This window comes from Sus scrofa, chromosome 2 (assembly GCF_000003025.6).
Source record: "Sus scrofa isolate TJ Tabasco breed Duroc chromosome 2, Sscrofa11.1, whole genome shotgun sequence".
Lineage (NCBI taxonomy): Eukaryota > Metazoa > Chordata > Mammalia > Artiodactyla > Suidae > Sus > Sus scrofa.
In genome coordinates, this window is record NC_010444.4 from 137,137,662 (window position 1) to 137,162,963 (window position 25,302).

At 39.4% G+C, this 25,302-nt stretch overlaps 1 protein-coding gene across 1 annotated transcript in view; it reads left to right on the forward strand.

The window, feature by feature from the left end:
- Nucleotides 2,082-25,302, forward strand: part of CATSPER3 (cation channel sperm associated 3) — a gene marked incomplete at its 5' end in the record, with an annotated part of 35,563 nt that continues 12,342 nt past the window's right edge. Inside the window, 2 exon segments of the mRNA NM_001244299.1 lie at nucleotides 2,082-2,234; nucleotides 4,664-4,817. Coding sequence (NP_001231228.1) covers nucleotides 2,134-2,234; nucleotides 4,664-4,817 — 255 coding nt within the window.

Here is a 25,302-nt window from a genome sequence, read left to right on the forward strand (position 1 = left end):
TTATGTTTTTGCTCGAGACAAAAAGCAGCAGCATGTGTATCGCATATGGACACAAACCTGACCTCGGCGACTGCATGAAGTATTCGACTCCGAGTTAATATGGAACATTCCGGATGCCTTCTAATCCAGCATTCAAAACACCACTGGTTCAGCTTTAACTTTTTTTCCCTATAACTTAAAAGTGATAGAACTTTCAGTTTTGTAAAATGTCCTGCAAAACAGCCAGAACTGTGATAGGGTTTGGCTATAACGTGCGAGCTTTGTGTTTCACGTCCACGGAACTAGGACTGCCTCTTGGTCATAAGACTCGAGTCCCCAAGCTGCCGTGCCTGCTGGCTGCTGGTTGTCCCCAGCTGCGTGCGGCTGAGGTGCTGCCTCCCAAGTCAGGCCGAGGGTGAGCTGCTGCTGGAAGGACAGAAGAGGTGGCCCTTGCGCTTCTCATCCCAGGATGTCCGCCCTGCCCACCTCCCCACAAGCAGATATGGGTAGTTTCCGTAGGTCTGGATAAGGTGGTCTCCTCTGATTCCACTCACCAGCCGGTGTTCCAGCCCCAGACTAAGATGCCTCCATCAGCGACTTCAGACGCCACATCCAGCTGTGGTTGGCTGGGCCAGTGTCTGGCACCAAGAACAACTGGGCTCTTCTCAACTACTTCCAGCTGCACACCTGTCCCCCCCCCCATCGCGGAAGAATTGTTTTACATTCATAATCTTTTCTTTTCTCCCTGAAAGTGTGCTTTGGTGCTTAAAGAGGGGGAGAATAGAAGTGTGCTGTTGGGGTTCCTGGAAGTAGAATCCCACTGTACCCAGCCACTTGAGGGAGCCGAAGGACCCCTGAGGCCGCTCATGGGTCAGTTCACGTAGCTCACATTTACTGAGGGCCTCCTGTGTGCCCTGGCGGGATGAGGCCCGTGGGTGTGTTGGGGCAGGTGGAAGCAGGGATGGAGGACTGATGCAGGCTCTCTCTGAGCAGCTGCTCCGGGAGGCCACGGTCGGGGTGCTGGGCAGGAGCCCAGAAGGTGTTTGGGGGCATATGACCAGAGGAGAGATGAGATGCGAGACCCGTCGGAGGGAGAGGAGGAGCTTGACTCCTGCAGTAGACGAAGAAGATGAGGCCCAAGTTGAATCCTGGGCACGGGAATCAAAGTGTTTCTCCAAGCTTCTTGCTGCTGTTGATTTTCAGTGGAGCGATTGAGTAAATAAGGTGTTATTTCCCTGTTCCAAGGGCTGCTTGCCTGCCGAGGTGTTTTTCTATGGGAAAGAGTTGTATCACACGTGTTTTGAATACCCGACATAGGGGAGGTGGTGAGCTGGTTCCCGCCTTTTATTGTGGGCCCAAGAAATTAAGTTTCCAGGCCTTTGACCCATTTGGCCCCTAAAGATTTCATTCAACACAGGAGAACCCAGAAGCCTCTCTTCGCCTTGTCTTGGAAGTCAGAGGAGAATTGGGGGATATACTCATCTCAGGAATGGAACAGGGCAAAAAGCTCTGTGGCTCCTGTGCCTCCATCACCTCTAACCTGTGGCTCGCGCCTTACACTCTCTTTAGGTGGTTCGTATGTGCACATGTTCTGCGTCCCCACTTAGCCAGTGCTGGGCCCTGGTATCCCCTGCGCCTCCCATTCCTCGTGGTCTAGCCCCAAACCCCTCAGCATCTTCCAGGAGTCTCAGGTGCTGTGCCCTGGATGTCCGCACTTGCTCTTGCAACCCCAGAGAACTGTGTGTTCCCCCCCCCGTGGCCCCGTACCTCTTCTGACACGTGAGTAAGGGCTTCTGTCTGTCAGGTGGGGACCCTTCCTGAAGAAGCAGTGGTTTTGCCTGGCCTGTCTCTGCTGTCTCCAGCTCTGGCCTGGAGCTTCCCCACTGCAGGGCGCTCATGACCTTTTTGCTGAATGGAGGCGCTCCGTCTCCTTAGGAAGAGAGTCCCTGCAGAGAGACCAGGGGGGAGCTCTCCCCTCCCGGGGCCTGCAGGCTGGTACTATTCTGGAACGCCCAAGAGCGACCTCATAAAGCAAGGATTCCCCCCCATGGACCTTCTCTGTGGCTTCTTGGAATGTAGATGCCGAGGAATTGCCTAAGCAGAGATTTTCTGTTGGCTGTTAAAAGCGAGGAAGAAAAATTGAAAATTTGGAAAATGTCTCAACATTTGAATCACCAGAACCACACACAAGTCACTTCTAGCTCGCTGCTCGAGAATGCTTCGCTGATGTTCCATGAGAAAATATGGAAATTTCAGTAAATATTCTCTGTTCCTATTGCTTGTTAAGAAGTGGGCGGATGGTGATGCTGGGGGTGCTTAGCTCCTTCCCACAGATGCTCATCCGCTTCCCATGAGGGCCTTGCCCTTGATCTGATGTCTCCAGCTGCTGAGGCTGATGGAGGCTCAGCTGAGCAGTTTGTTTCCACGGCCTTAATATCACATTGGCTGATTAATCAAATGCTCAAATGCTCCTATTTGACCTGTAGGCTAAATGACTAGTTTGACTCTGTTTTTTTTTTTGGTTTTTTTTTTGCTTTTTAAGGCCATATTCACAGCATATGGAAGTTCCCAGGCTGGGGATTTAATCAGAGCTACAGCTGCTGGCCTACACCATAGCCTCAGCAATGCCAGATCTGAGCCGCAACCTACACCATAGCTCATGGCAACGCCAGATCCTTAACCCACTGAACGAGGCCAGGGATCAAACCTGCTACCTCATGGTGCCTAATTGGATTCGTTTCCACTGCGCCACGATGGGAACTCCTAGTTTGACTCTCTTTTGTCCTTTTTTATTTGCTACCATGGAAGATAACTGGAAGGCTTTTTTTTTTTTTTTTTCAGTAATAGACCTGACATCAAATCAGATAATGAAAATTATGTATCTTGTTTTTATAGATTATAAAAGTATATATATTCTATATAGGTATATATATATATATTTACTGTATGTTCATTTGTTCCATAGAATGGAAAAAGCAATACATACTCTTTGAGGAAAATTGGAAAGCACAAACATATATAAATAAACACAAAAAGAATCACATGTAACCTCACCATTCATAGGCAGACACTATCAACATTTTGGCAAAATTCAGGCCGAATTTTTTTCTACAAGTTTTGCATGGTTGCGATAGTTTTGAGAAGAAAATTTTGATCATGTTTTGTTTCTGTGCTGTGCTATCCAGTGGATCATAAACATTTTTCTACGTAATGAAAAGTGCATAGGCATCTCGTAGCATCTGTATAATATTCCATGAGATGGCTATGTCATAATTTACTCAACCTCTCTTTGTTGTTGTTGTCGTTAGACTTTTAAATTGTTTCCAAGTTCTCACCGCAGCAAGTACTGCTGAGATAAACATGTTTGGCTAAAGTCATTTGTTTGCATTTCGGATTTTATCCTCTTGACGTAGATTCCTTGGGTCAGAGGATACAAACAGAACTAAGGCTTTTCAGAAACATTAGTCAACGTACCTGCCCCCGGCAGCTTAGGAGACCGCTCCGTCACCCTGCACGCTGCCAGCATGAAGTTTTTTTTTCCCCACGGCCTCGGCGTGTGGAAATTCCTAGCCCAGGGAGGGAACTGGTGCCACAGTAGTAACCAGAGCCACTTCGGTGTCAACACCAGATCCTTAACTTACTGAGCCAACAGGGACCTCCTTGCCAGCGTTAAATATTAGCATGTTTAAGTCTGTGTTAATTTTATAAGACAAATTAATGATTTTTTTTAAGCAGTGATTTTTTTAAAGCACATTTTGCTGAACTTGCACCTCTGTGGTCAGCAGCGCTACTGAACCTTTTTGGGAAACTTCATTGCCATTACTTTTCGTCCATGAGTGGACTGTGTTTGCCCATTTTTTTCTTAGGGCGGCCAGTTTTTATCTTTGATTTGTCAGCACCTGTATGGCTAATTATTTGACGAGCAGTTTTCCCTCCTAAACTGACTATATTTAGTTTTGCTTACCTTCTATCCCAAGTATATGCTGTATTGCCTGCCAGGTAGAGTCACTCAGTAAAAACTTGCTAAATGAGGAGTTCCCGTCGTGGCTCAGTGGTTAACGAATCCGACTAGGAACCATGAGGTTGCAGGTTCAATCCCTGGCCTTGCTCGGTGGGTTAAGGATCCGGCGTTGCCACGAGCTGTGGTGTAGGTTGCAGACGCGGCTCAGATCCCGTGTTGCTGTGGCTCTGGCGTAGGCCGGTGGCTACAGCTCCAATTCAACCCTAGCCGGAGAACCTCCATATGCCGCGGGTGTGGCGCTAGAAATGGAAAAAAGGCAAAAAAAACCCCAAAACAAATTAAAAAAAAACCCCAAAACAAAAAAATGAAACAAAGCAAACTTGCTGAATGAGTAAATGAGTGAGTTACAGAGTGGTCCCTACATAGAACTTCATGGAATGAGTACATGAAGATGATGCTTTGTTTTGCGGGACAAGGAGTGGTAAGCATTCTCCGTCAGAGTCCAGAGAAAGAATTCAGTGACTGAGGGGGGACCGACCCACCCAGGGATCAGCACCCATGTGTCAGGGGTCATGGAGGCAGCAGCTCATCGCAGCTTTCAGTAGATGTAAAGCTATGTTCACGGAAGGGGGAAGGAGGCCCTGGTCCCTAAAAAGGTGTGTGTTGCGTGGGGATCGAGCTCCGTCGCCGGATGGTCAGGCCCCTTGTTCCCTTTTTTGGCAGGAGGAAGGATACGCAGTGTCAGGCCTTTGTGAAGAGCGTCGTCACGAGTCGTCTCTTTAAGATCATGATGATAAGCACTGTCTCAATGAATGCGTTTTTTATGGTCTTGTGGACAGATTATAAAACAAGATACAACTTGTTCAGACTTTTTGAGGTAAGCGGCCAACGCGAGTCCATTTTCTTCTCTTTCCCCTGTTTTATTTCTGAAAATAGTATAAGATTTGAAGGCATTTTAAAAGACATTTTGTTCAAAAAATTGCATGTAGAAAAATTCTGATGGAATTCCCGTCGTGGCTCAGTGGTTAACGAATCTGACTAGGAACCATGAGGGTGCGGGTTCGATCCCTGGCCTTGCTCAGTGGGTTAAGGATCCGGCGTTGCCGTGAGCTGTGGTGTAGGTTGCAGACTCGGCTCGGATCCTGTGTTGCTGTGGCTCTGGCGTAGGCCAGTGGCTACAGCTCCAATTCAACTCCTAGCCTGGGAACCTCCATATGCCACAGGAGCGGCCCTAGAAATGGCAGAAAGACAAATAAATAAATAAATAAATTAATTAAAAAAGACAGGGCACCTAGAAACTCTTGGCACAACATTGTAAATCAACTATACTTAAAAACCTAAACAAAACAGAGCAACTAGACAGCAAGACCAAAAACCCATGGACAATATTTACATCAAAACTAGTTAATGAGATACCCTTACAAAGAGCCACCCTGCATAGTTTTAGCATCTGTGGAACAGGAAGCAGTGGGAAGTCAGTATTTATTGGAAGGTATGACAGACTGATGTGAGAACAGCAGTTGAGGAAGGGTGTTGCCTAATCTAGCACCGGGATAGTGCAAGAGGGTCCTGGCAGTTTATGAAGGGGTTCAAACAGTCCAGACCCTGGGAACTTTCAAACCCGACTCTCCAGGGCTCCTTTCCTGGACAGTATGCCACACTTAGGAGGAACATTGGGAGTGCAATGAAAATTGAGCAGGTTAGAAACCCAGCGATAAAGAAAGAAAAGTTCAGATAAAATTGGAGAATGGGAACAGAATGAGGAAACCTCAAAATTCAAGCTGCTAAATTTTAAATCAAGAGAGAGTATTTGAAGCTAGAATTACACTTTCTCCTGAAAGTGTAGGGAAACGAATTTTGTTATACAATTGAAAAAGATTGAGGTAACATCCCAAAATTATCATTAGCAAAAAGAGAGTAAACCGTAGATAATGAAAGGCCACCACAAAGATATGTTCCAGAACAGATAAAAACTGGACTGTATTGGAGTTCCTGCTGTGGCACAATGGGTTAAGACTCTGACTGCAGGAGCTCAGGTTGCTCAGTAGGTGTGGGTTTGATCCCTGGCCTGGTGCAGTGGGTTAAAGGATCCAGCATTGCCGAAGCTGCGACCTACACTGCAGCTCTGTCTTGGATTCGATCCCTGGCCCAGGAACTTCCATATGTTGTGGGTGTGGCCATAAACAAACAAACAAACTGTACCATGTTATTTTAGAACAAGGTAAAAGTTTAAGAAAATGATATTAGATAAGAAAGAACAGAAGTGAGGTGACAAAAGTCAAAAAAGAATTACAAATAAAATCATTTCAAAAATGAAGACTAAATTAGACTAAGAGCAAGTAAATAAAACAGGTAATAGCTTAAGAGAAATAAATGGTTAAGTAGGGGAAATTATTAGGTATCAGTAAGAAATATAGCGATGAAAAAAGATTCCAGAGAAAATGATGAGCCCTGAAAACTGGGGAGAATGATTGAATTTAAGGATGATAGAAGTCTCTGAATTTGAAATGGAGACAGAAACAAAGGAACAGAATAAATCATAGTATCTCAAATCTAAGAAAAATTACCGAAGTAAAAAGAATTGAAGCTATTGAAAGAACACACACTGTGTACTGAGAATATGGACATATGCCGGAACATATTCTAGTAAAATGATTTAAAGGAAAGTGGTATGGAGGAAACTGTAATTATCTAGGCAAAGTGGCTTATAAGGAAAAGAAAATTGTTATCAGACTTTGCTCTGGTCATGCCTTAGACTACAAATGGAGTGAAACGTTTAGGGTACTTCAGGAAAGAAAATGTGAACCAAGAATTCTAGATTCAGCCAAACTGACTTTCAGGTGTAAGGCGCATAGACAAACGGTCATCAGCATTAAAAAACTTGGCTAATATTGTTCTCATGAGGTTTTCCTTAGGAATCTAGTAAAGAGTAAGTTTCAGGCAACCGAAATGACTAGAGAAGAACCAACACTGGGATGGGCAATTAACTTTAAAAATATGATTATTTATAGAACTAATCATAATTATAGCTCAACAAGGAGAGAATGTAGCCCATAATGAATATATCTTCTGACAATGAAAATATGGCATGGAAAATGGGGAAGAATGGGGAGAGTCAATGCAAAAAAATTTTCAAAGCGTTTTCAGAAATCGACTTAGCGGTGATACTATTAGTAGTATTCTGAGACTGTTGTGTGTATAAAAATGGGTGATTATGGAACACTTTAATTCTGTTATCCTCTGTTCTTGAGAATCAAGTTACTCATGGAAGAAAGAAGATACAGATGTAATATAGACAAAATTAATAAAAACCTTACCATTCTGCATTTAAATCAGAAGAATCAGTATAAACTATTAAGATATTTTATTTTTATCCAATGAAAAACCTAAAACGTTGGCCACAGTTATGCATCCTTAGTGCCCATAATGTGTTGTCGAAATACCATTTCTCGCTAAAAGAAACTGGGGCTTCTTAGAGAAATGGCTGATTGCAGGTCTAAGGCAGAAAATATACCAGATGAGCCAGGAACATCTTGTCATGCACATAGCAAGGAAGCTGTCAAAGATTACTGCAGTCATGTCAAAAGGACTCAGGAGACAACTTTAAGAGGCACCTGCTGGCCAAAGACGGGAAACTTTGAGCTTCAATAAGAATAATAATTATAGTGGATTTGAAACTCATAGAATAATCCATAAGTTTATAATGATACTTAAAAAAGCCAACAGGTCCCTTTTAGAGATGACCTATCATCTTTATCTCAAAAACTGTTAAATAAAGGGAAAGAATCAAACATTACTGACCTTTCTTCTATGAACTATATTACTGAGTAATCACATAGCAGCTAAGGGAATAATCTCTTTTTTTTAAACTCGATAAATTTTATTGTACAATTATCATGGCAACCCAATTTTACAACATTTCAATCCCAAACCTGCAGCCTATTCCTCCCCCCAACCTTTGGTAACCATAGGTTTTTCAAATTCTGTGAGTTAGTTTCAGTTCTGCAAAGAAGTTCATTGTATCCTTTTTTAAGATTCCATATATAAGTGATAGCATATGACATTTGTGTCTCACTGTCTAACTAATTCACTTAGCATAATAATTTCTAGGTCCATCCCTGTTGCTGCAAATGCCATTATTTCAGTCCTTTTAATGGCCGAGTAATATTCCATCGTGTATATGTACCACATCTTCTTTATCCACTCCTTTTTCGATGGACATTTAGGGTGCTTCCAGGTCTTGGCTTTTGTATATAGTGTTGCAATGAATATTGGAGTACAAGTATCTTTTCGAGTCATGGTTTTCTCTGGATAGATGTCCAGGAGTGGAATTGCCAGATCACATGGTAGTTCTATTTTTAGTTTTCTGAGCAATCTCCATACCGTTTTCCACAGTGGTTGCACCAATTTACAATCCCACCAACAGTGTAATAGGGTTCCTTTTTCTCCGCACCCTCTCCAACATTTTTTTTTTTGTCTTTTTGCCTTTTCTAGGGTCGCTTCCTGCGGCATATGGAGGTTCCCAGGCTTGGGGTCTAATCGGAGCTCTAGCTGCTGGCCTACACCAGAGCCACAGCAACACAGGATGCGAGCTGTGTCTGCAACCTACACCACAGCTCATGGCAATGCCAGATCCTTGACCCATTGAGCAAGGCCAGGGATCGAACCTGCAACCTCATGGTTCCTAGTCGGATTTGTTAACCACTGAGCCACTACGGGAACTCCCTCCAGCATTTATTATTTGTAGACTTTTTGATGATGGCCATTCTGGCTGGTGAAAGGTGACACCTCATAGTAATTTTGGCTTGCATTTCTCCAATGATGAGTGATGTTGAACACCTTTTCATGTGTTTTTTGGCCATTTGCATGTCTTCTTTGGAGAATTGTCTGTGTAGATCTTCTGCCCATTTTTTGATGGGGTTGTTTGTTTTGTTTTAAGCTGCAGGAGCCATTTATATATTTTGGAGATGAATCCCTCGTCAGTTGATTCATTTGCAAATATTTCTTCCCATTCTGTGGGTTGTCTTTTCATTTTATTTAAAATACCAAGGAATTGTGAGTTCCCAATGTGACTTAGTGGTAACGAACCTGACTAGTCTCCATGAGGATGTGGGTTGGATCCCTGGCCTCACTCAGTGGGTTAAGGATCCAGCGTTGTTGTGAGCTATGGTGTAGATACAGACACTGCTTGGATCCTGCATTGCTCAGGCTGTGGTTTGTGCTGGCAGCTACAGCTCCAATTCAACCCCTAGCCTCAGAACTTCCATATGCTGCAGGTGCAGCCCCCCAAAGGCAAACAAACAAAAACCTAAGAATAAATCTACCTAAAGAGACAAAAGACCTGTACTCTGAAAACTATAAGACACTGATGAAAGAAATCAAACATGACACAAACAGACAGAAAGATACACCATGCTCTTGGATTGGAAGAATCAATATTGTCAAAATGGCTATACTACTCAAGGCAATCTACAGATTCAATGCAATCCCTGTCAAATTACCAATGGCATTTTTCACAGAACTATAACAAAATATTTTAAAGTTTGTTTGGAAGTACAAAAGACCCAGAATAGCCAAAGCCATCCTGAGAAAGAAAAATGGAGCTAGAGGAATCAGGATCCTGGACTTTATACTACAAAACTACAGTCATCAAAACAGTATGGTACTGGGACAAAAGCAGAAATATAGATTAGTGGAACAGGATAGAAAGCCTAGATTTAAACACACACACCTACAGTCAACTAATCCATGGCAAAGGAGGAAAGAATATACAATGGATAAAAGACAGTCACCTCAATAAGTGGTTTTGGGAAAACTGGAAAGCTACCTGTAAAAGAATGAAATTAGAATACTTCCTAACACCATACACAACAATAAACTCAAAATGGATTAAAGACCTAAATATAAGACCAGATACTGTAAAACTCTTAGAGGAAAACACAGGCCAAACACTCTCTGACATAAACCACAGCAGTATCTTCTCAGATCCACCTCCTAGAATAATGACAATAAAACCAAAAATTAACAAATGGGACCTTATTAAACTTAAAACATCTCTTTATAAAAATGTCCCAGTTAATAAGTGAAAAAGAAATGATGGAATATCACAATTTTCAACCCCCCAATGCATCAATGGATCTAGGCATTTTGAGCATCAGTGGCTGCTTCCCTCATAAAAAGAGACAACCTGTCATTATGTGCCTTCTATGAGAGAATAGAACATATAATTTTTTGGGGGGAGGGCCACACCTGCAGCATATGGAAGGTCCTAGGCTAGGGGTTAAATTGGAGCTGCAGCTGCCAGCCCACGCTGCAGCCACAGCAACACCAGATCTGAGCCACTTCTGTGACCTACACCACTGCTCATAGCAACCCTGATCTTCAACACACTAAACAGGGCCAGGGATTAAACCCACATCCTCATGGACTAGTTGGGTTCATTACCACTGAGCCACAACAGGAACTCCAGAACCTATAATCTTTTGACAAAAAGATCAAACCTGGAGTTCCCATCGAGGCGCAGTGGAAATGAATCCTACTGGGAACCATGAGGTTGCAGGTTCGATCCCTGGCCTTGCTCAGTGGTTAAGGATCCAGCGTTGCTGTGAGCTGTGATGTAGATCACAGATGGGGCTTGGATCCCATGTTGCTGTGGCTGTGGCGTAGGCTGGCAGCAACAGCTCTGATTAGACTCCTAGCCTGGGAACCTCCATATGCTGCAGATGCGGCCCTAGAAAAGACAAAAAACAAACAAACAAACAAACAAAACAAAACCTAAATCCGATCAAGCCTTTTCATCCAGCTGCCTATTTCCAGGAAACAGAGGACAGAGGAAGATGAGTGTGCAGACAGCAAAATCCAGATTGGGAGATTCTTTAAGTCAAATGACCTGGGTTCTTCAACAAATAAACTACAAGAAAGAAGAAAATGAATAGGTAAATTAAATGACATTTAAAACATTTTTATTTTTTTTATTTTTATTTTTTTGTCTTTTTGCCTTTTTCTAAGGTTGCACCCATGGCATATGGAAGTTCCCAGGCTCAGGGTCTAATTGGAGCTGTAGCTGCTGGCCTATGTCAGAGCTATGGCAATGCCAGATCTGAGCCCAGTCTGCGACCTACAGCACAGCTCATGGCAATACCGGATCCTTAACCCACCGAGCAAGGCCAGGGATCGAACCCGCAACCTCATGGTTCCTAGTCAGATTCGTTAACCACTGAGACACGATGGGAGCTCCGAACATTTTTATTAAAAAAACCTTAAGTATTTGTTCTAGGAATGCACACATGGATTTCTATATATAGAGACATGCAAGGAAGTGATTACTATAAAAATCAGGGTAGCAGTTAATTTGGGGGAAAGGGAGGGAATTATGGTTGGGATGGGGCATGTGGAGGGGCTTCTGGGATAGCTGGCAAAGTTCTACTTCTTGGCCTAGATGGTACTTACAGGGATGTTGGCCTTGGAACAATCCATTAGGCTGTATATTTGTTTGTGTGGTTCTATATGTGTGTTTCATTGTCCAATAAAAAGTTAAAGAGGTACTTTATCTTCATTTATGGTAAATAACAAATTTCCTCCTTGGTGGTGAAAAGGTTTAGCATCAGCATAATGTGGTGTCAGAAGTGGTGGAATACTCTAATCAATGCCTTAAATGTGCAGAGTCCACTTGCCACAGCTTCTGTGAACATGTTGGTAGGCAGTGCATTCCACCCCAGCATCTCACAGAATTTTGTCATGGACTATAGAACGTCATGGTAGCTATAGGAGTTGGTAGTGGCCATGGGAAGAGATGAGCTAAGGCATCTGAATCCTTTGATTGTCCTCCAGAGGCCATATGAAAGGGCCAACTAAACATGCTAAAAGGCATGTTTTTATTGGGATCCTGGTTTGCGAGCCTGAGGAAGTTCTCTGTTGTGGAAAGGATGCAAACATATACAGATTTGGGTTTAAACCCTAGCTCTATTACTGTCTCTCTAGCTTTGAGAATTTGGACAAGTTACTTGACCTCTATGTGGTTATAACATATACATTTGTAAAACATATATAAAATGGTATTATTAACACATACCTTTCAGGGAGGCTGTTGAGGTCATTGAAAATAACTTTTATGAAAGCCTCTGGTTAACTATGAAACTGAGAAATCATTAACGCTCTTAGGGATCCCAATGAAGTTACCAGAAGAGTACTGAAAAGACCCTGACTTGTTACCTCTAGCTAATCTTGAGATTCTATGCAAACAGTAAACAAAGGCTAAGGCAGAGTTGTAAACTGCTAAGGCATTAAATACAAGCACCAACAAAAGGGGCTTTTCCAGAGCTGCTTGGGAAAGGCTGGAAGACTTACTGGTTTCAGGCATTTAAGGAATACTTTTGTTTAATCACTAGCAGACCATTAAATTAACTGAGCAAAGACTTTGACGACCACATGTGGCAAATAATACGTACTTTTCAGAATTAGGGAAGGTCACTTAAAAAAAAAGAATGGTGCAAAAAAAAAAAAAAAAACCCTAGGGAGGGGGGAGTATTTGATTTCTAGAATTTCCAGTATTATGTGATTTAAAAAGTTCAATTTTAAACCAATGAAATCATGAGACATGCAGAAAAATAAGAATGTATGGTGTCTATGCAAGAAAAAACAAAGCAACCAATAGGAAATTTCCCCAAGGAAACCCATCTGTTGGACTTACTAGACAAAGATTTTAAATCAACCACTATAATACGTTCAAAGAATTAAAAACAAACAATCAGAAAGAAAGACAAACCATATCTGAAGATCCAAAGGGAAGTATGAGAATGCTGTCTCACCAAATAGAGGATATGAGCAAAGAGAAATTTTAAAAAGAGCCAAATAGAAATCCTGTAGTTGCAAAGTATAATAATTGAAATGAAAAATTCACTAGAGGACTTCAACAGTAGATTTGAGCTAGTCAAAGAAGGAATTAAATACTGGCAAGAGAGGTCAATTGAGATTTCCAGTGTGAGGAACAGAAGGTAAGATGAATGAATAGAGACCCACGAAACACCATCAAACATACAGACATGCATGCAACAGGTGTCACAGAAGGAGAGGAGAGAAAGGATAAGTAGAATATGTGAAGAAATAATGCCCCCAACCCCCCAAATTTGATGAAAAACATTAATCTACATGCCCAAGAAGATCAACAAACTCCAAGTAGGATAAACACAGAGATCTACCTAGACACATCATAAACAAATTGTTGAAAGATAAAGACAAAGGGAGAATTTGAGAGCATCAATAGAGAAATGATTCATCACATACAAGTGATCCTCATTTTATTGAGGATCACTGATTCTTGTCTGCAACTGCAGGGCCAGAAAGGGAAGGGATGTCATATTCAAAGTGTTGAAAGAGAAAGACTGTCAAACAAGAATTTAACATCTAGGAAAAAAAACTGTCTTTCAAAAATGGAGAGAAATGATGTCAGTGAAATTGGCAGTGTCCATCTGTCCACAGGAACGTGAGAAAAGAGGGCGAAAACTGTCAGAACTCTGGAAAACAGTCAAAGGTTTACAGCAATTGAGTGAACACTGAAAAGAAAAAGGCAAATTAAAAAGGTAGAAAAACATTGCAGCATTTACTTGCCTTTGGCCCACCCCCTCCTCAGCATGGTGATTGTCCTGAAGATGGCAGACTGAGTTCCCAGTGTGAGACCCTGGTCCCTGAGTCCAGAAACAAGAGAGCAGACTTTGATATTAAAGAATTGTGTTTGTCTATTTTGACCCGAGGGCTGCCTGAAGGACTGATCCAAAACTTTTCTTTCTGTTTTGCCTAACTTGGAACTTTCTTAGGGCATAAAGGTGGCTATGCAGAGGGCATCTCTCAAAAACACTGAGAGGTGAATGAGTGACCCACTGCCACCTGGGGCAAAAACAAAACAAAACAAAAACAAAAAAACACTTGAGGCAAACACAGAGCTCATTTGCAAAGACTCAGAGAGTTTTTCTTCTCCTTCTTTCCCTCCCTTTCTCTCTCTCTCTTTCTTTCTTTCTTTCTTTCTTTCTTTCTTTCTTTCTTTCTTTCTTCTTTCTTTCTTTCTTTCTTTCTTTCTTTCTTTCTTTCTTTCTTTCTTTCCTTCCTTCCTTCCTTCCTTCTTTCCTTCCTTCCTTCCTTCCTTCCTTCCTTCCTTCCTTCCTTCCTTCTTTTTCCTGCCTTCCTTCCTTCTTTCCTTCTCTCTCTTCCCCCTTTCTCTCCACCCTCTTTTTCTTTCTTCTTTCTCCCTCACACCCTTCCCTCTTTTTGCATGAGGCATTTAGGAAAATCTCTGTTTTAGAGTTCCTTCTGTGGCACAGAGGGTTAAGGATCTGGCATTGCCCCTGTGTTGGCACAGATTTGATCCCCAGCCTAATGCAGTGGCTTAAGGATCTGATGTTGCCACAGCTGCAGCCTGGACTAGATCCCTGGCCAAGGAACTTCTGTGTGCTGCTAGTGCAGCCTTTAAAAAAGGAGGGATGAAAGGAAAGAAGGGATGGAGGGAGGAAGGAAGGAAGGGAGGAAGGAAGAATATCTCTGTTTAAACAGTAGCTGACCAGAAACTAAAGAAAAAGAGACTTCAGAGACTATGCATTACAAAGAATACAGTTCAAAAATTGTTTAGAAAAGATACTAAACAACTGCAACCCACAGAAAGTAACAAAAACAAATCCTGATGAGGGGGAAGAATTTGATTTCCAGAGGTACCACACTGTAAAATTTAAAATGTCCAGTTTTTTTTTTAAAGATATGAAGCATACAAAGAAACAAGAAAATAAGGCATTTACACAGGAGAAATGAACAGAAACTTTCCCTGAGGATGCATAGACATTGAAATTATTAGACAAAGACTTTAATTCAACTATGCAAAATGCCCAGAGAGCTAAAAGAAACCACAGGCAAAGAACTAAAGGTAACCAGGAAAACAATGTTTTACAAATAGAGTATATCAATAATGAGATAGAAATTATAAAAAGAAACCAAACAGAAATTCTGGAGCTGTAAAGTATAATAATTAAAAAATTCTCTAGAGGGTTCAACAGCAGAATTGAGCAGCCTGCCAAAATAATCAATGAACTTGAAGACAAATCAGTTGGACTTATTTGGTCTGAGGAGCTGAAGGAAAAAAAAAATGAAGAAAAGAACAGAGTTTAAGAAACCTATGGGACACCATCAAGCATATGAACATACACAGAATGGGAGTTCCATAAGGAGGAGAGAGAGGCAGAGGGGGAGGAGAAGGGGGGGAGAAAAGTGTTAATAGTTGATGAAATAATGACCAAAAACTTTGCAAATTTGATAAAAAAATATATATCCAAGAATCGCAGTGAACTCCAAGAAGGAGAACCAGAAAGAGATCCACACTAAGACACTTTATAATTAAGCTGTCAAAAGTCAAAGGCAAAGAGAGAATCCTAAAAGCAGCAAGAGAGAAGCATTGTGTTACATACAAGGAATCCTCAATAAGGTTAATAGCTTTCTGTTATTGGAAATTAGTAGTTAATTTATCCTCAGAAACTGTGGAGGACAGAAGGCAGTGAAATGACATTTTTTAAATACTGAAAGAAAAATATTATCAACCATTAATTCTATATCCTGCAAAGCTACCTTTCAGAAAATGAAATTAAGATGTTTCCAGACAAAAGCTGAGGGAGTCTTCTCCTAGTAGACCTGCTCTACAAGAAATGCTATTGGTAATCCTTTAGGTGGAAATTAAATGAGATACCTTAAGCCATATGATGAAATAAGGAACACTGATAAATGTAGCTACATTGGTAAATATGAAAGCCAGTATTGTATTTTGAGCTTGTAACTTCTTTTTTTCTGAATGATTTAAAATATTAATGCATAAAACAATAATTATAGATAATTAGTGGGTACACAGTATATTCATTTTTTGTGTGTGACAACAAAAAACATGAAGGGATAGGGATGCAGCTGTACAGGAATAGTACTATTAAAGCTAAAGTTGTATTAGTTAAAAATGGATAGTTATAAATTTAAGAGGTTAATTGTAACTTCGAGGGTAACCACCAAGAAAACAACTTAAAAAACACAGAAAAAGAATGAGAAAAGAATCAAAATGGGACACTCCAAAAAAAGAAAAAGAAAACCAAAGAAAGCAGTAATGGAAGAATTGAAGAACAGAAAAAAAGTGACATACATAAAACAAATATTAAAATGACAGAAGTATTTTCTTTCTTATCAGTACTTAAATGTAAGTGAATTAAACTTTCCAAGTAACATAGAATAGATTCTTTTTCTTTTTTTCCTTTTCTAGGGCTGCTCCCACGGCATATGGAGGTTCCCAGGCTAGGGGTTGAATCGGAGCTGTAGCCACCAGCCTACACCAGAGCCATAGCAATGCAGGATCTGAGCCGCGTCTGCAACCTACACTACAGCTCATGGCAACATCGGATCCTTAACCCACTGAGCAAGGCCAGGGATGGAACCCGCAACCTCATGGTTCCTAGTCAGATTCGTTAACCACTGCACCACGATGGGAACTCCAGAATTGATTCTTTAAAAAATCCAAATATACACTTGACAAGAGATTGATTTGAGATCCAAAGATACAAATAGGTTGAAAGTGAAAGATTGAAAGAAGATATTCAATGCAAATAAAAACTAAGAGAGCTGGGTTGTGTATATGCATATTAAACAAAATAGACATCAAAGCAAAACAAGTTACAAGAGGCAGAAGACATTATGTATTGAAAATAGAGTCAGTTCCTCAAGAAGATATAAAAGTTTTTCTCAAGCACATATGGAGCATTCTCTAGGATGGACCATATGCTAGGCAACAAAACAAGTCTCAATAATTAAAAAAAATACTGAAATCATACAGAGTATCTTTCCTTACAACCATGGAATGAGACTAAAAATCAACAACATCAGGAAAACTGGAAAATTTACAAATATATGGCAATTAACACATTGTTAAAAACACCATTAGGTCAAACAAGAAATCACAAAGCAGATTAGAAAATACTTTAAGACGAATGAACATGAAAACACAACATTATGAAACATAATAGGTTGCAGTAGAAGCAATGCACAGAGGGATATTTATCCCTGTAAATGCCTGGATTTGAAAAGAAGAAACGTCTCAAATTAATAACCTAACTTTACGAACTAGAAAAAGAGGAGCAAAACTAAACCCAAGGCTAGCAAAGGAAGGAAATGAAAAATATTAGAGAAACAAATATTGAGAAACAAAATAAAGAATAGTGAAATAATAAAGAAATAGCAATAAAATCAAAATCCAGTTCTTTGAAAAGATAAGCAAAAGGCTTTAGCTAGATTGACCAAGAAAAAGAAGACTCAAATTTCTAATAACAGAAATTAAAGTTGGAACATTTCTACTGAACTTATAAAAATGAAAAGGTTTAACGGAGAATACTATGAATACTTCATACACCAAAAATTAGATAAACTAGATGAAATAGACACATTCCTAGAAATACTAACTACCAAAGTGACTCAAGAAGAAATAGAAAACAGGACTTCTTTTATGGTGCAATGGGTTAAAGATCTGGCATTGTTACTGCAGTGGCTTGGGTTGCTGCTGTGGTGCAGGTTTGATCCCTGGCCTAAAAACTTCCACATGCTGCAGGTATGGCAAAAAAAAAAAAAAAGAAGAAGAAGAAATAGAAAACAGACTTACTGAAACAGACCTATAAATACAGATCCAATCACTAATCCAAAACCTCCCAACAAAGAAATGCCCAGGATCAGATGGCTTCATTAGTTAATTTTACCCTACATTTAAAAAAGAATGAACATCAATCCTCCTCAAACTCTTCCAAAAATAGAAGAAGAGGGAATGTTTCTGAATTCATTCCAGGAGGCCAGCATTACCCTGATATGAAAACCGGACAACGATATCACAAGAAAACTAGAGACCAACATCCCTCCTGAATAAAGGTGAAATTATAGTTACATCTGAATGCAGCAGCATACTTAAAGTGATTATATGGCCTGACCTTGTGTGATTTATCCTAGGAATGCAGGTTCAGTGGTTCAATGTAGGAAAATCAATGGATATGCAATACACCAACAGAAAGAGGAAACAATTGACACAATTACCTCAGTAGACACTGAAAAAGCATTTGACCAAATCCGGCACACTTTCATAACAACAAATGACTTGAAGTAGGAGAGAAATTTCTTAACTTAATAGTGGGTAATTATAAAGAAATCCACAGCTGATATCATACTCAGTAGTGAAAGACTGAAAATCATTCACCTAAGATCAGGAAGAAAAAATGCCTGCTTTCACCATTATTCAACATTGTACTAGAATTTCTAGCTAGATCAATTAAGCAAAAAAAAAAAAAAAAAAAAAAAAAAAAAAAATCAAAAGGTATCCAAATTGGAAAGGAAAACCTAAAATTACCTTTATTTGCAGATGACTTGATCTTTTCCTTTTGGCCACATCCATGGCATATGGAAGTTCCTGGGCCAGGGGTTGAATCTGAGCTATAGCTTCAACATACACTGCAGCTGCAGCAATGCTGGGTCCTTAACCAACTGTGCCATAATGGGAACTCCACAGATGACTTGATCTTATATATAGAAAATTATGAAGAATACATACAAGCTATTAGAGCTATTATCTGGCATAGTTGCAAGGTACAAGATTGACAACAAAATCCAGCAAAGTTTAAGGGTACAAGATTGACAACAAAAATTGCTTGTATTTCTATATATTAATAAGAACAATCTGAAAAGGAAATTAAGAAATTCCATTTACAATAGCATTTGAATAATAAAATACCTAGGAATAAATTTAGCTAAGGAGATTAAAGATATATATATACTGAAAATTATAAAAGATTGATGAAAGAAATTAAATGACTTTGTGGGATTTATCCCAGGGATGCAAGTGCTCTATAATATCTGCAAATCAATCAGTGTGATATACCACATTAACAAACTGAATAATAAAAACCGTATGATCCTCTTGATAGACTCAGAAAAAGCCTTTGACAAAATCCAACACCCATTTCTGATAAAAACCCTTCAGAAAGTGGGCATAGGGAGAACCTACCTCAACATAATAAAGGCCATATATATGCCATATATGCCATAATGTTGTCATATATGACAAACCCACAGCTAACATCATTCTCAATGGTGAAAAGCTGAAAGAACTCCTGCTGAGATCAGGAACAAGACAAGGATGTCTGCTCTCGCCACTATTCTTCAACATAGTTTTGGAATTCCTAGCCACAGCAATCAGAGAAGTAAAAGAGATCAAAAGAATCCACACTGGGAAGGAAGAAGTAAAACTATCACTATTTGCAGATGACATGATACTATACCTAGAGAATCCTAAAGACTCTACCAGAAAACTGTTAGAGCTCATCCATGAATTTGGCAAAGTCACAGGATACAAAATTAATACACAGAAATCAATGGCATTTCTATACACTAACAATGAAAGATCAGAAAGAGAAATTAGGGAAACAATCCCGTTTACCATTGCATCCAAAAGAATAAAATACCTAGGAGTAAACCTACCTAAAGAGACAAAAGATCTATACTCTGAAAACTACAAGTCACTGATGAAAGAAATCAAAGATGACACAAATAGATGGCAAGACATACCATGCTCTTGGATTGGAAGAGTTAATATATCAAAATGACTACACTACCCAAGGCAATCTACAGATTCACTGCAATCCCTATCAAATTACCAATGGCATTTTTCACAGAACTTGAACAAAATATTTTAAAGTTTATTTGGAAGCACAGAATACAAAGAATAGCCAAAGGCATCCTGAAAAAGAAAAATGGAGCTGGAGGAATCAGGCTCCCTGACTTCATACCATACTACAAAGCAACAATCCTCAAAACCGTATGGTACTAGCACAAAGACAGAAATATAGATCAATGGAACAGGATAGAAAGCCCAGAATTAAACCCATGCACCTACAGCCAACTAATCTATGACAAAAGAAGCAAGGGTATACAATGGAGAAAAGACAGCCTGTTCAATAAGTGGGAAAACTGGTCAGCCACATGGAAAGAATGAAATTCGAACACTTTCTAACACCATACACAAAAATAAACTCCAAATGTATTAAAGACCTAGATATAATACCAGACACTATAAAACACTCAGAGGAAAACATAGGCCAAACATACTCTGACATAAACAACAGCAACATCTTCTCAGAACCACCTCTTAGAGTAATGACAGTGAAAACAAAAATAAACAAATAGGACCTAATTAAACTGAAAAGTTCCTTCACAGCAAAGGAAACCCTAAACAAAATGAAAAGACAACCCAGAGAATGGGAGATAATCTTTGCAAATGAATCGACTGACAAGGGATTAATCTCCAAAATTTATAAACACCTTCTGTAGCTCAATACCAAAAAATGAACAACCCCATCAAAAAGTGGGCAGAAAATCTAAACAGACAATTCTCCAAAGAAGACATACAGATGGCCAAAAAAACACATTAAAAGATGTTCAACATCACTCATGTTTAGAGAAATGCACATCAAAACCACTATGAGGTACCACCTTACACCAGCCAGAATGGCCATCATCCAAAAGTCTACAAACAAGTGCTGGAGAGGGTATGGAGAAAAAAGGAACCCTATTACACTTTTGGTGGGATTGTAAATTGGTGCAACCACTGTGGAAAACAGTATGGAGAGTCCTCAGAAAACTAAACATAGAACTACCATTTGATCCAGCAATCCCACTCCTGGGCATCTATCCAGAGAAAACCATGACTTGCAAAGACACATGTACTCCAATGTTCATTGCAAAACAATATGCAATAGCCAAGACATGGAAACAACCTAAATGTCCATTGACAGAGGAGTGGATCAAGAAGATGTGGTACATATACACAATGGAATATTACTTGGCCATTAAAAGGAATGAAATACCAGCATTTTTAGCAACATGGATGGACCTGGAAATTATCATGCTGAGTGAAGTCAGTCAGACAATGAGACACCAACATCAAATGCTTTCAATTACATGTGGAATCTGAAAAAAAGGACACAATGAACTTCTTTGCAGAACAGATATTGACTCACAGAATTTGAAAAACTTATAGTTTCCAAAGGAGACAGTTCAGGAGGTGGAGGGATGCACTGGGGTTGTGGGATGGAAATCCTATAAAATTGGATTGTGATGATCATTGTACAACTATAAATGTAATAAATTCATTGAGTAATAAAAAAAGAAATTAAATGACTTAAATAAATGGAAAGACTTCCCATATTCATGGATCAGAAGACTTGTTAAAGCTTGTTAAAAAGACTATACAAAGTGATCTACAAATTCAGTGTAATCCCTATCAAAATTTGAATAGCCATCTTTTTTTTTCAAGAAGGGATACTACTCATTTTATTTTTTTAATTGATCCTCAACAGCCTTTTAAAAAAAATTGAAAGGCAGATCTCAAATTTATATGAACGTGAATAGTCAAGACAATATTGAAAATGCAGAACAAAGTGGGAAGGCTTGCACCTTCTGACTTTAAAACTTACTACAAAGATACAGTAATGAAAACATTGTGGTACTGGCATAAGGATAGACATATACCTATGTAATAAAATTGTGATTGTAGAAATAAATCTAAATATATATTGCCGGTTGATTTTTACAAGGGTGCCAAGAACTTTCAGTGACAGAAAAATAGTCTCTTCATTAAATGGTGGTGGGAAAACTTGATACCCACATACAAAAGAATGAAGCTGGAGCCCTCCCTCATGCCATATATAAAAATTAACTCAAAATGGAGCAACATCCAAATTATATAAGCTAGAAGAAACTCTTAGAGGAAAGCATAGGGGTGAATCTTTATGATCTTGGATCTGGCAATAACTTTTGATAGTATATCAAAAGCTAAAAGTTATAAATGTGTAAATCTAAGGATACTATCAAAACAGTGAGCATATAACCCACAGAATGGGGGAAAATATTTGCAAATGACATATGGTAAGGGATTAATATGTAGAATATATACAAACTTCCATGACTCAACAACAACACCCCAATTCAAAAGCAGGGAAAGGGCTTCAACAGACATTCTCCAAAGTAGATAGGCAGATGACCAGTAAACACGTGAAAAGATGTTCAGCATCACTTGTCATTACAATGGGGAATGCAAATCAAAACCACAACTAGATACAACTTCACACCCATTAGAACAGCTGTTAGAGAAACTGAAAAAACGTAAAATGGAAAATAACAGGTGTTGTTGAGGATATGGAGAAATTAGAACCTTTGTGCATTGCTGATGGGATGTGAAATATTGCAGCCACTATAGAAAATAGTTGGGCATTTCCTCAAAGAGTTAAACATAGACTTACCATATGATCCAGCAATTCCACTTCCAAGTATATACCCCAAAGAATTGAAAACAGGAACTCAAACAGATATTTGTATACCAGTGTTCATAGCAGCATTATTCTCAGCAGGCAAAAGGTGGAAGCAAGCCATGTATTCATCACCCAGTGAATGGATAAAGAAGGTGTGGCGTATTAATACAATGGCATATTATTCAGCTCTAAAAAGGAATGAAATTGAGACACATGCTACAATGTGGGTGAATGTTGAAAACATTGTGCTGAACGATATAAGTCAGACACATGAAAGAGCCAAAATTGTATGATTACAGAGACGAGGCAGTGATAATAGGCAAATTCACATAGACAGAAAGTGGAATAGCATTTATTTGGAGCTGGCTGGAGAGGAGAATGGGGATTATTGTTTATTAGGTACAGAGTTTCTGTTTGGGATGATGAAATAGTTCTTGAAGTGGATAGTGGTGATAGTTGCATAATAATGTGAATGTACTTAATGCCACTGAAATAACTCTATACCTAAAAATGGTTTAAAATGATCCATTTCATGGTAAGATTTTACCACAGTCAGCACCCAAAGGTAATAAATACTCAAAATGAATTCCTTCCCCACTGAGTTCTATACTTCAAAATGGTGAATTTTATGGTTACATGAATTACATTGCAACTTGAAACATGAATGAGCTGACCTGTTGGAAAAGAGCAAGAGAATAAAATCAGAAAGGAGAGAAAGGTGGAAGGAAAAAAGAAGGAAAGTAGAAAAGAAATAATACTGAAGATAATAAAAGTTAATGAAATGGAAAAAATAATTCAACAGAAAGGGTGAACGAAGCCAAAAGTTAGGTCTTAGAAAATGGTTATAAAATAACGTTCTCAATAAGACAATCATGATAAATTGTCAATCAAGCCCTGAATCAGGAATTAAAAAGGGAAATTACCACTATTTACAGTAGATATCAGAAATTTAGTAATTTTGTGGCCATCAATTTGAAAATCTGGCTGAAATAAGATAATTTTCTAGAAAAAAATAAAACTCACTCTCAATAAAAAAGCAAAAATTTGAAAAAATACTTGTATTTCCATATATGTCCTTTAATGGTTATAAAGCTTTGAATTAGTGTTAGCTTTAGATTTGCTGTAAGTAATCTAAAGATGATTTCAAGTACATGAGGAGCATGTGCATAAATTACACACACATGCTATGCCATTTTAGACAAGGGACTTGAACATCCTTGATTTTGGTATCCATGGCTGGTCCTGGAATCAATCCCCCAGGAACACTAAGGGACAACTATATAAATTTCATGCCTAAACTAGACAATGACAATATGGAAAAGGAAAATTAAGACAGTGTCACGAGCTGGGACATAAACATCCCAAACAGAATATTAGGAAACTGATTTTTTTTTTTTTTTTTTTTGCTTTTTATGGCTACACCCGAGGCACATGGGGTTTCGAAGACTAGGGGTCTAATCAGAGCTACAGCTGCCGGCCTACGCCACAGCCACAGCAATGCCAGATCCTTAACCCACTGAGCAAGGCCAGGGATCAAACCTGCAACCTCGTGGTTCCTAGTCAGATTTGTTTCCGCTGTGCCACGATGGGAACTCCAGGAAACTGAATTTTTAAAATATGTGAAGAAGATATTATCCCATTGTCAAGTTGGGTTTTTCCAGTAATGCAAATATTAGAAAAATCTACATATTTTATTAGCTAGCTTAAAATATTAAAGGATAAAAAAATCCCTATATAATCACTTCAAGAGAGGCAGGAAAAAAAGTTTATCATAAATCTCTCTTGTTATAAAACTTTAGCAAACTAATCATAGGAAGAGTTTTAAATGATTAAGAGTACCTATGAAAAACCTATGTCCAAATTTACATTTAGTGGTAAAACTTTAACAATATTCTCTTTAAAGAGGTAGTGCAGTTATTACTGACAAGATTTGTATTAGAGTCTATGCAAAAAGTACTTAGAGGCAAATCTAATAAGTTTTGTGTGATCTTAAAGGAGAAAAAAAATCTATGAAGTACATTAAAGAAGACATAAAGAAATGGAAAAATACTTCAGATCATGCCTAGAAAGGCTCACTTTCTTCAAAGTGCAATCTCCCCAAATTAAGCTACTATATCAATGCAACTCCAGTAAATCTGGCAGGATTTTTTTTAATGGGTCGCCAATAGCTGATGTTAAAATTTATTCTTTTTTTTTTTTTTTTTGTCTTTTTTGTCTTTTGTTGTTGTTGTTGTTGCTATTTCTTGGGCCGCTCCCGCGGCATATGGAGGTTCCCAGGCTAGCGGTTGAATCGGAGCTGTAGCCACCGGCCTACGCCAGGGCCACAGCAACGCGGGATCCGAGCCGCGTCTGCAACCTACACCACAGCTCACGGCAACGCCGGACCGTTAACCCACTGAGCAAGGGCAGGGACCGAACCCGCAACCTCATGGTTCCTAGTCGGATTCATTAACCACTGCGCCACGACGGGAACTCCCTGATGTTAAAATTTAGATAAAAGAATGAAAGACAAAGAAAAACCAAGGTGGTTTTGAAAGTGAAGAGGGAAGAAGACTTGCCTTACCAGATAAGAGGCTTTAGTCATTCAAGTAGGGTGACCATGCGTGGATAGGCAAATAGACAAATAGACTCCATCAAACAGGATCGAGTGCTCAGAAACAGAACTGGCTTGTTTGGAAACCTGCCCCCACCCCCATCAGATGGTCCTGCCAATGAATAGTGGAAGATAGATTTTTTGTTAATGCCTAAGGAGAAAACACACAGTTGGTTCTCTACCTTCTGGCATTCACGGCTAGAGTCAAGACCCAACTCAACACGTGAAACTCTAAAATGTTTGGAAGAAGATGTAGAAGATTGATATCATCTCTCGGGGAAAGTTTTCTTAAGCTACAAAGTACGTAACCATGAAGAAAAAGTTTGGTTATTCTGATTCCATTAACACTTCAAACTTCTATTCATCAAAATTGATGAACGAGGTGAAAAGCTAAATCAGTATAGAAGAAGCTCTTTGAAACA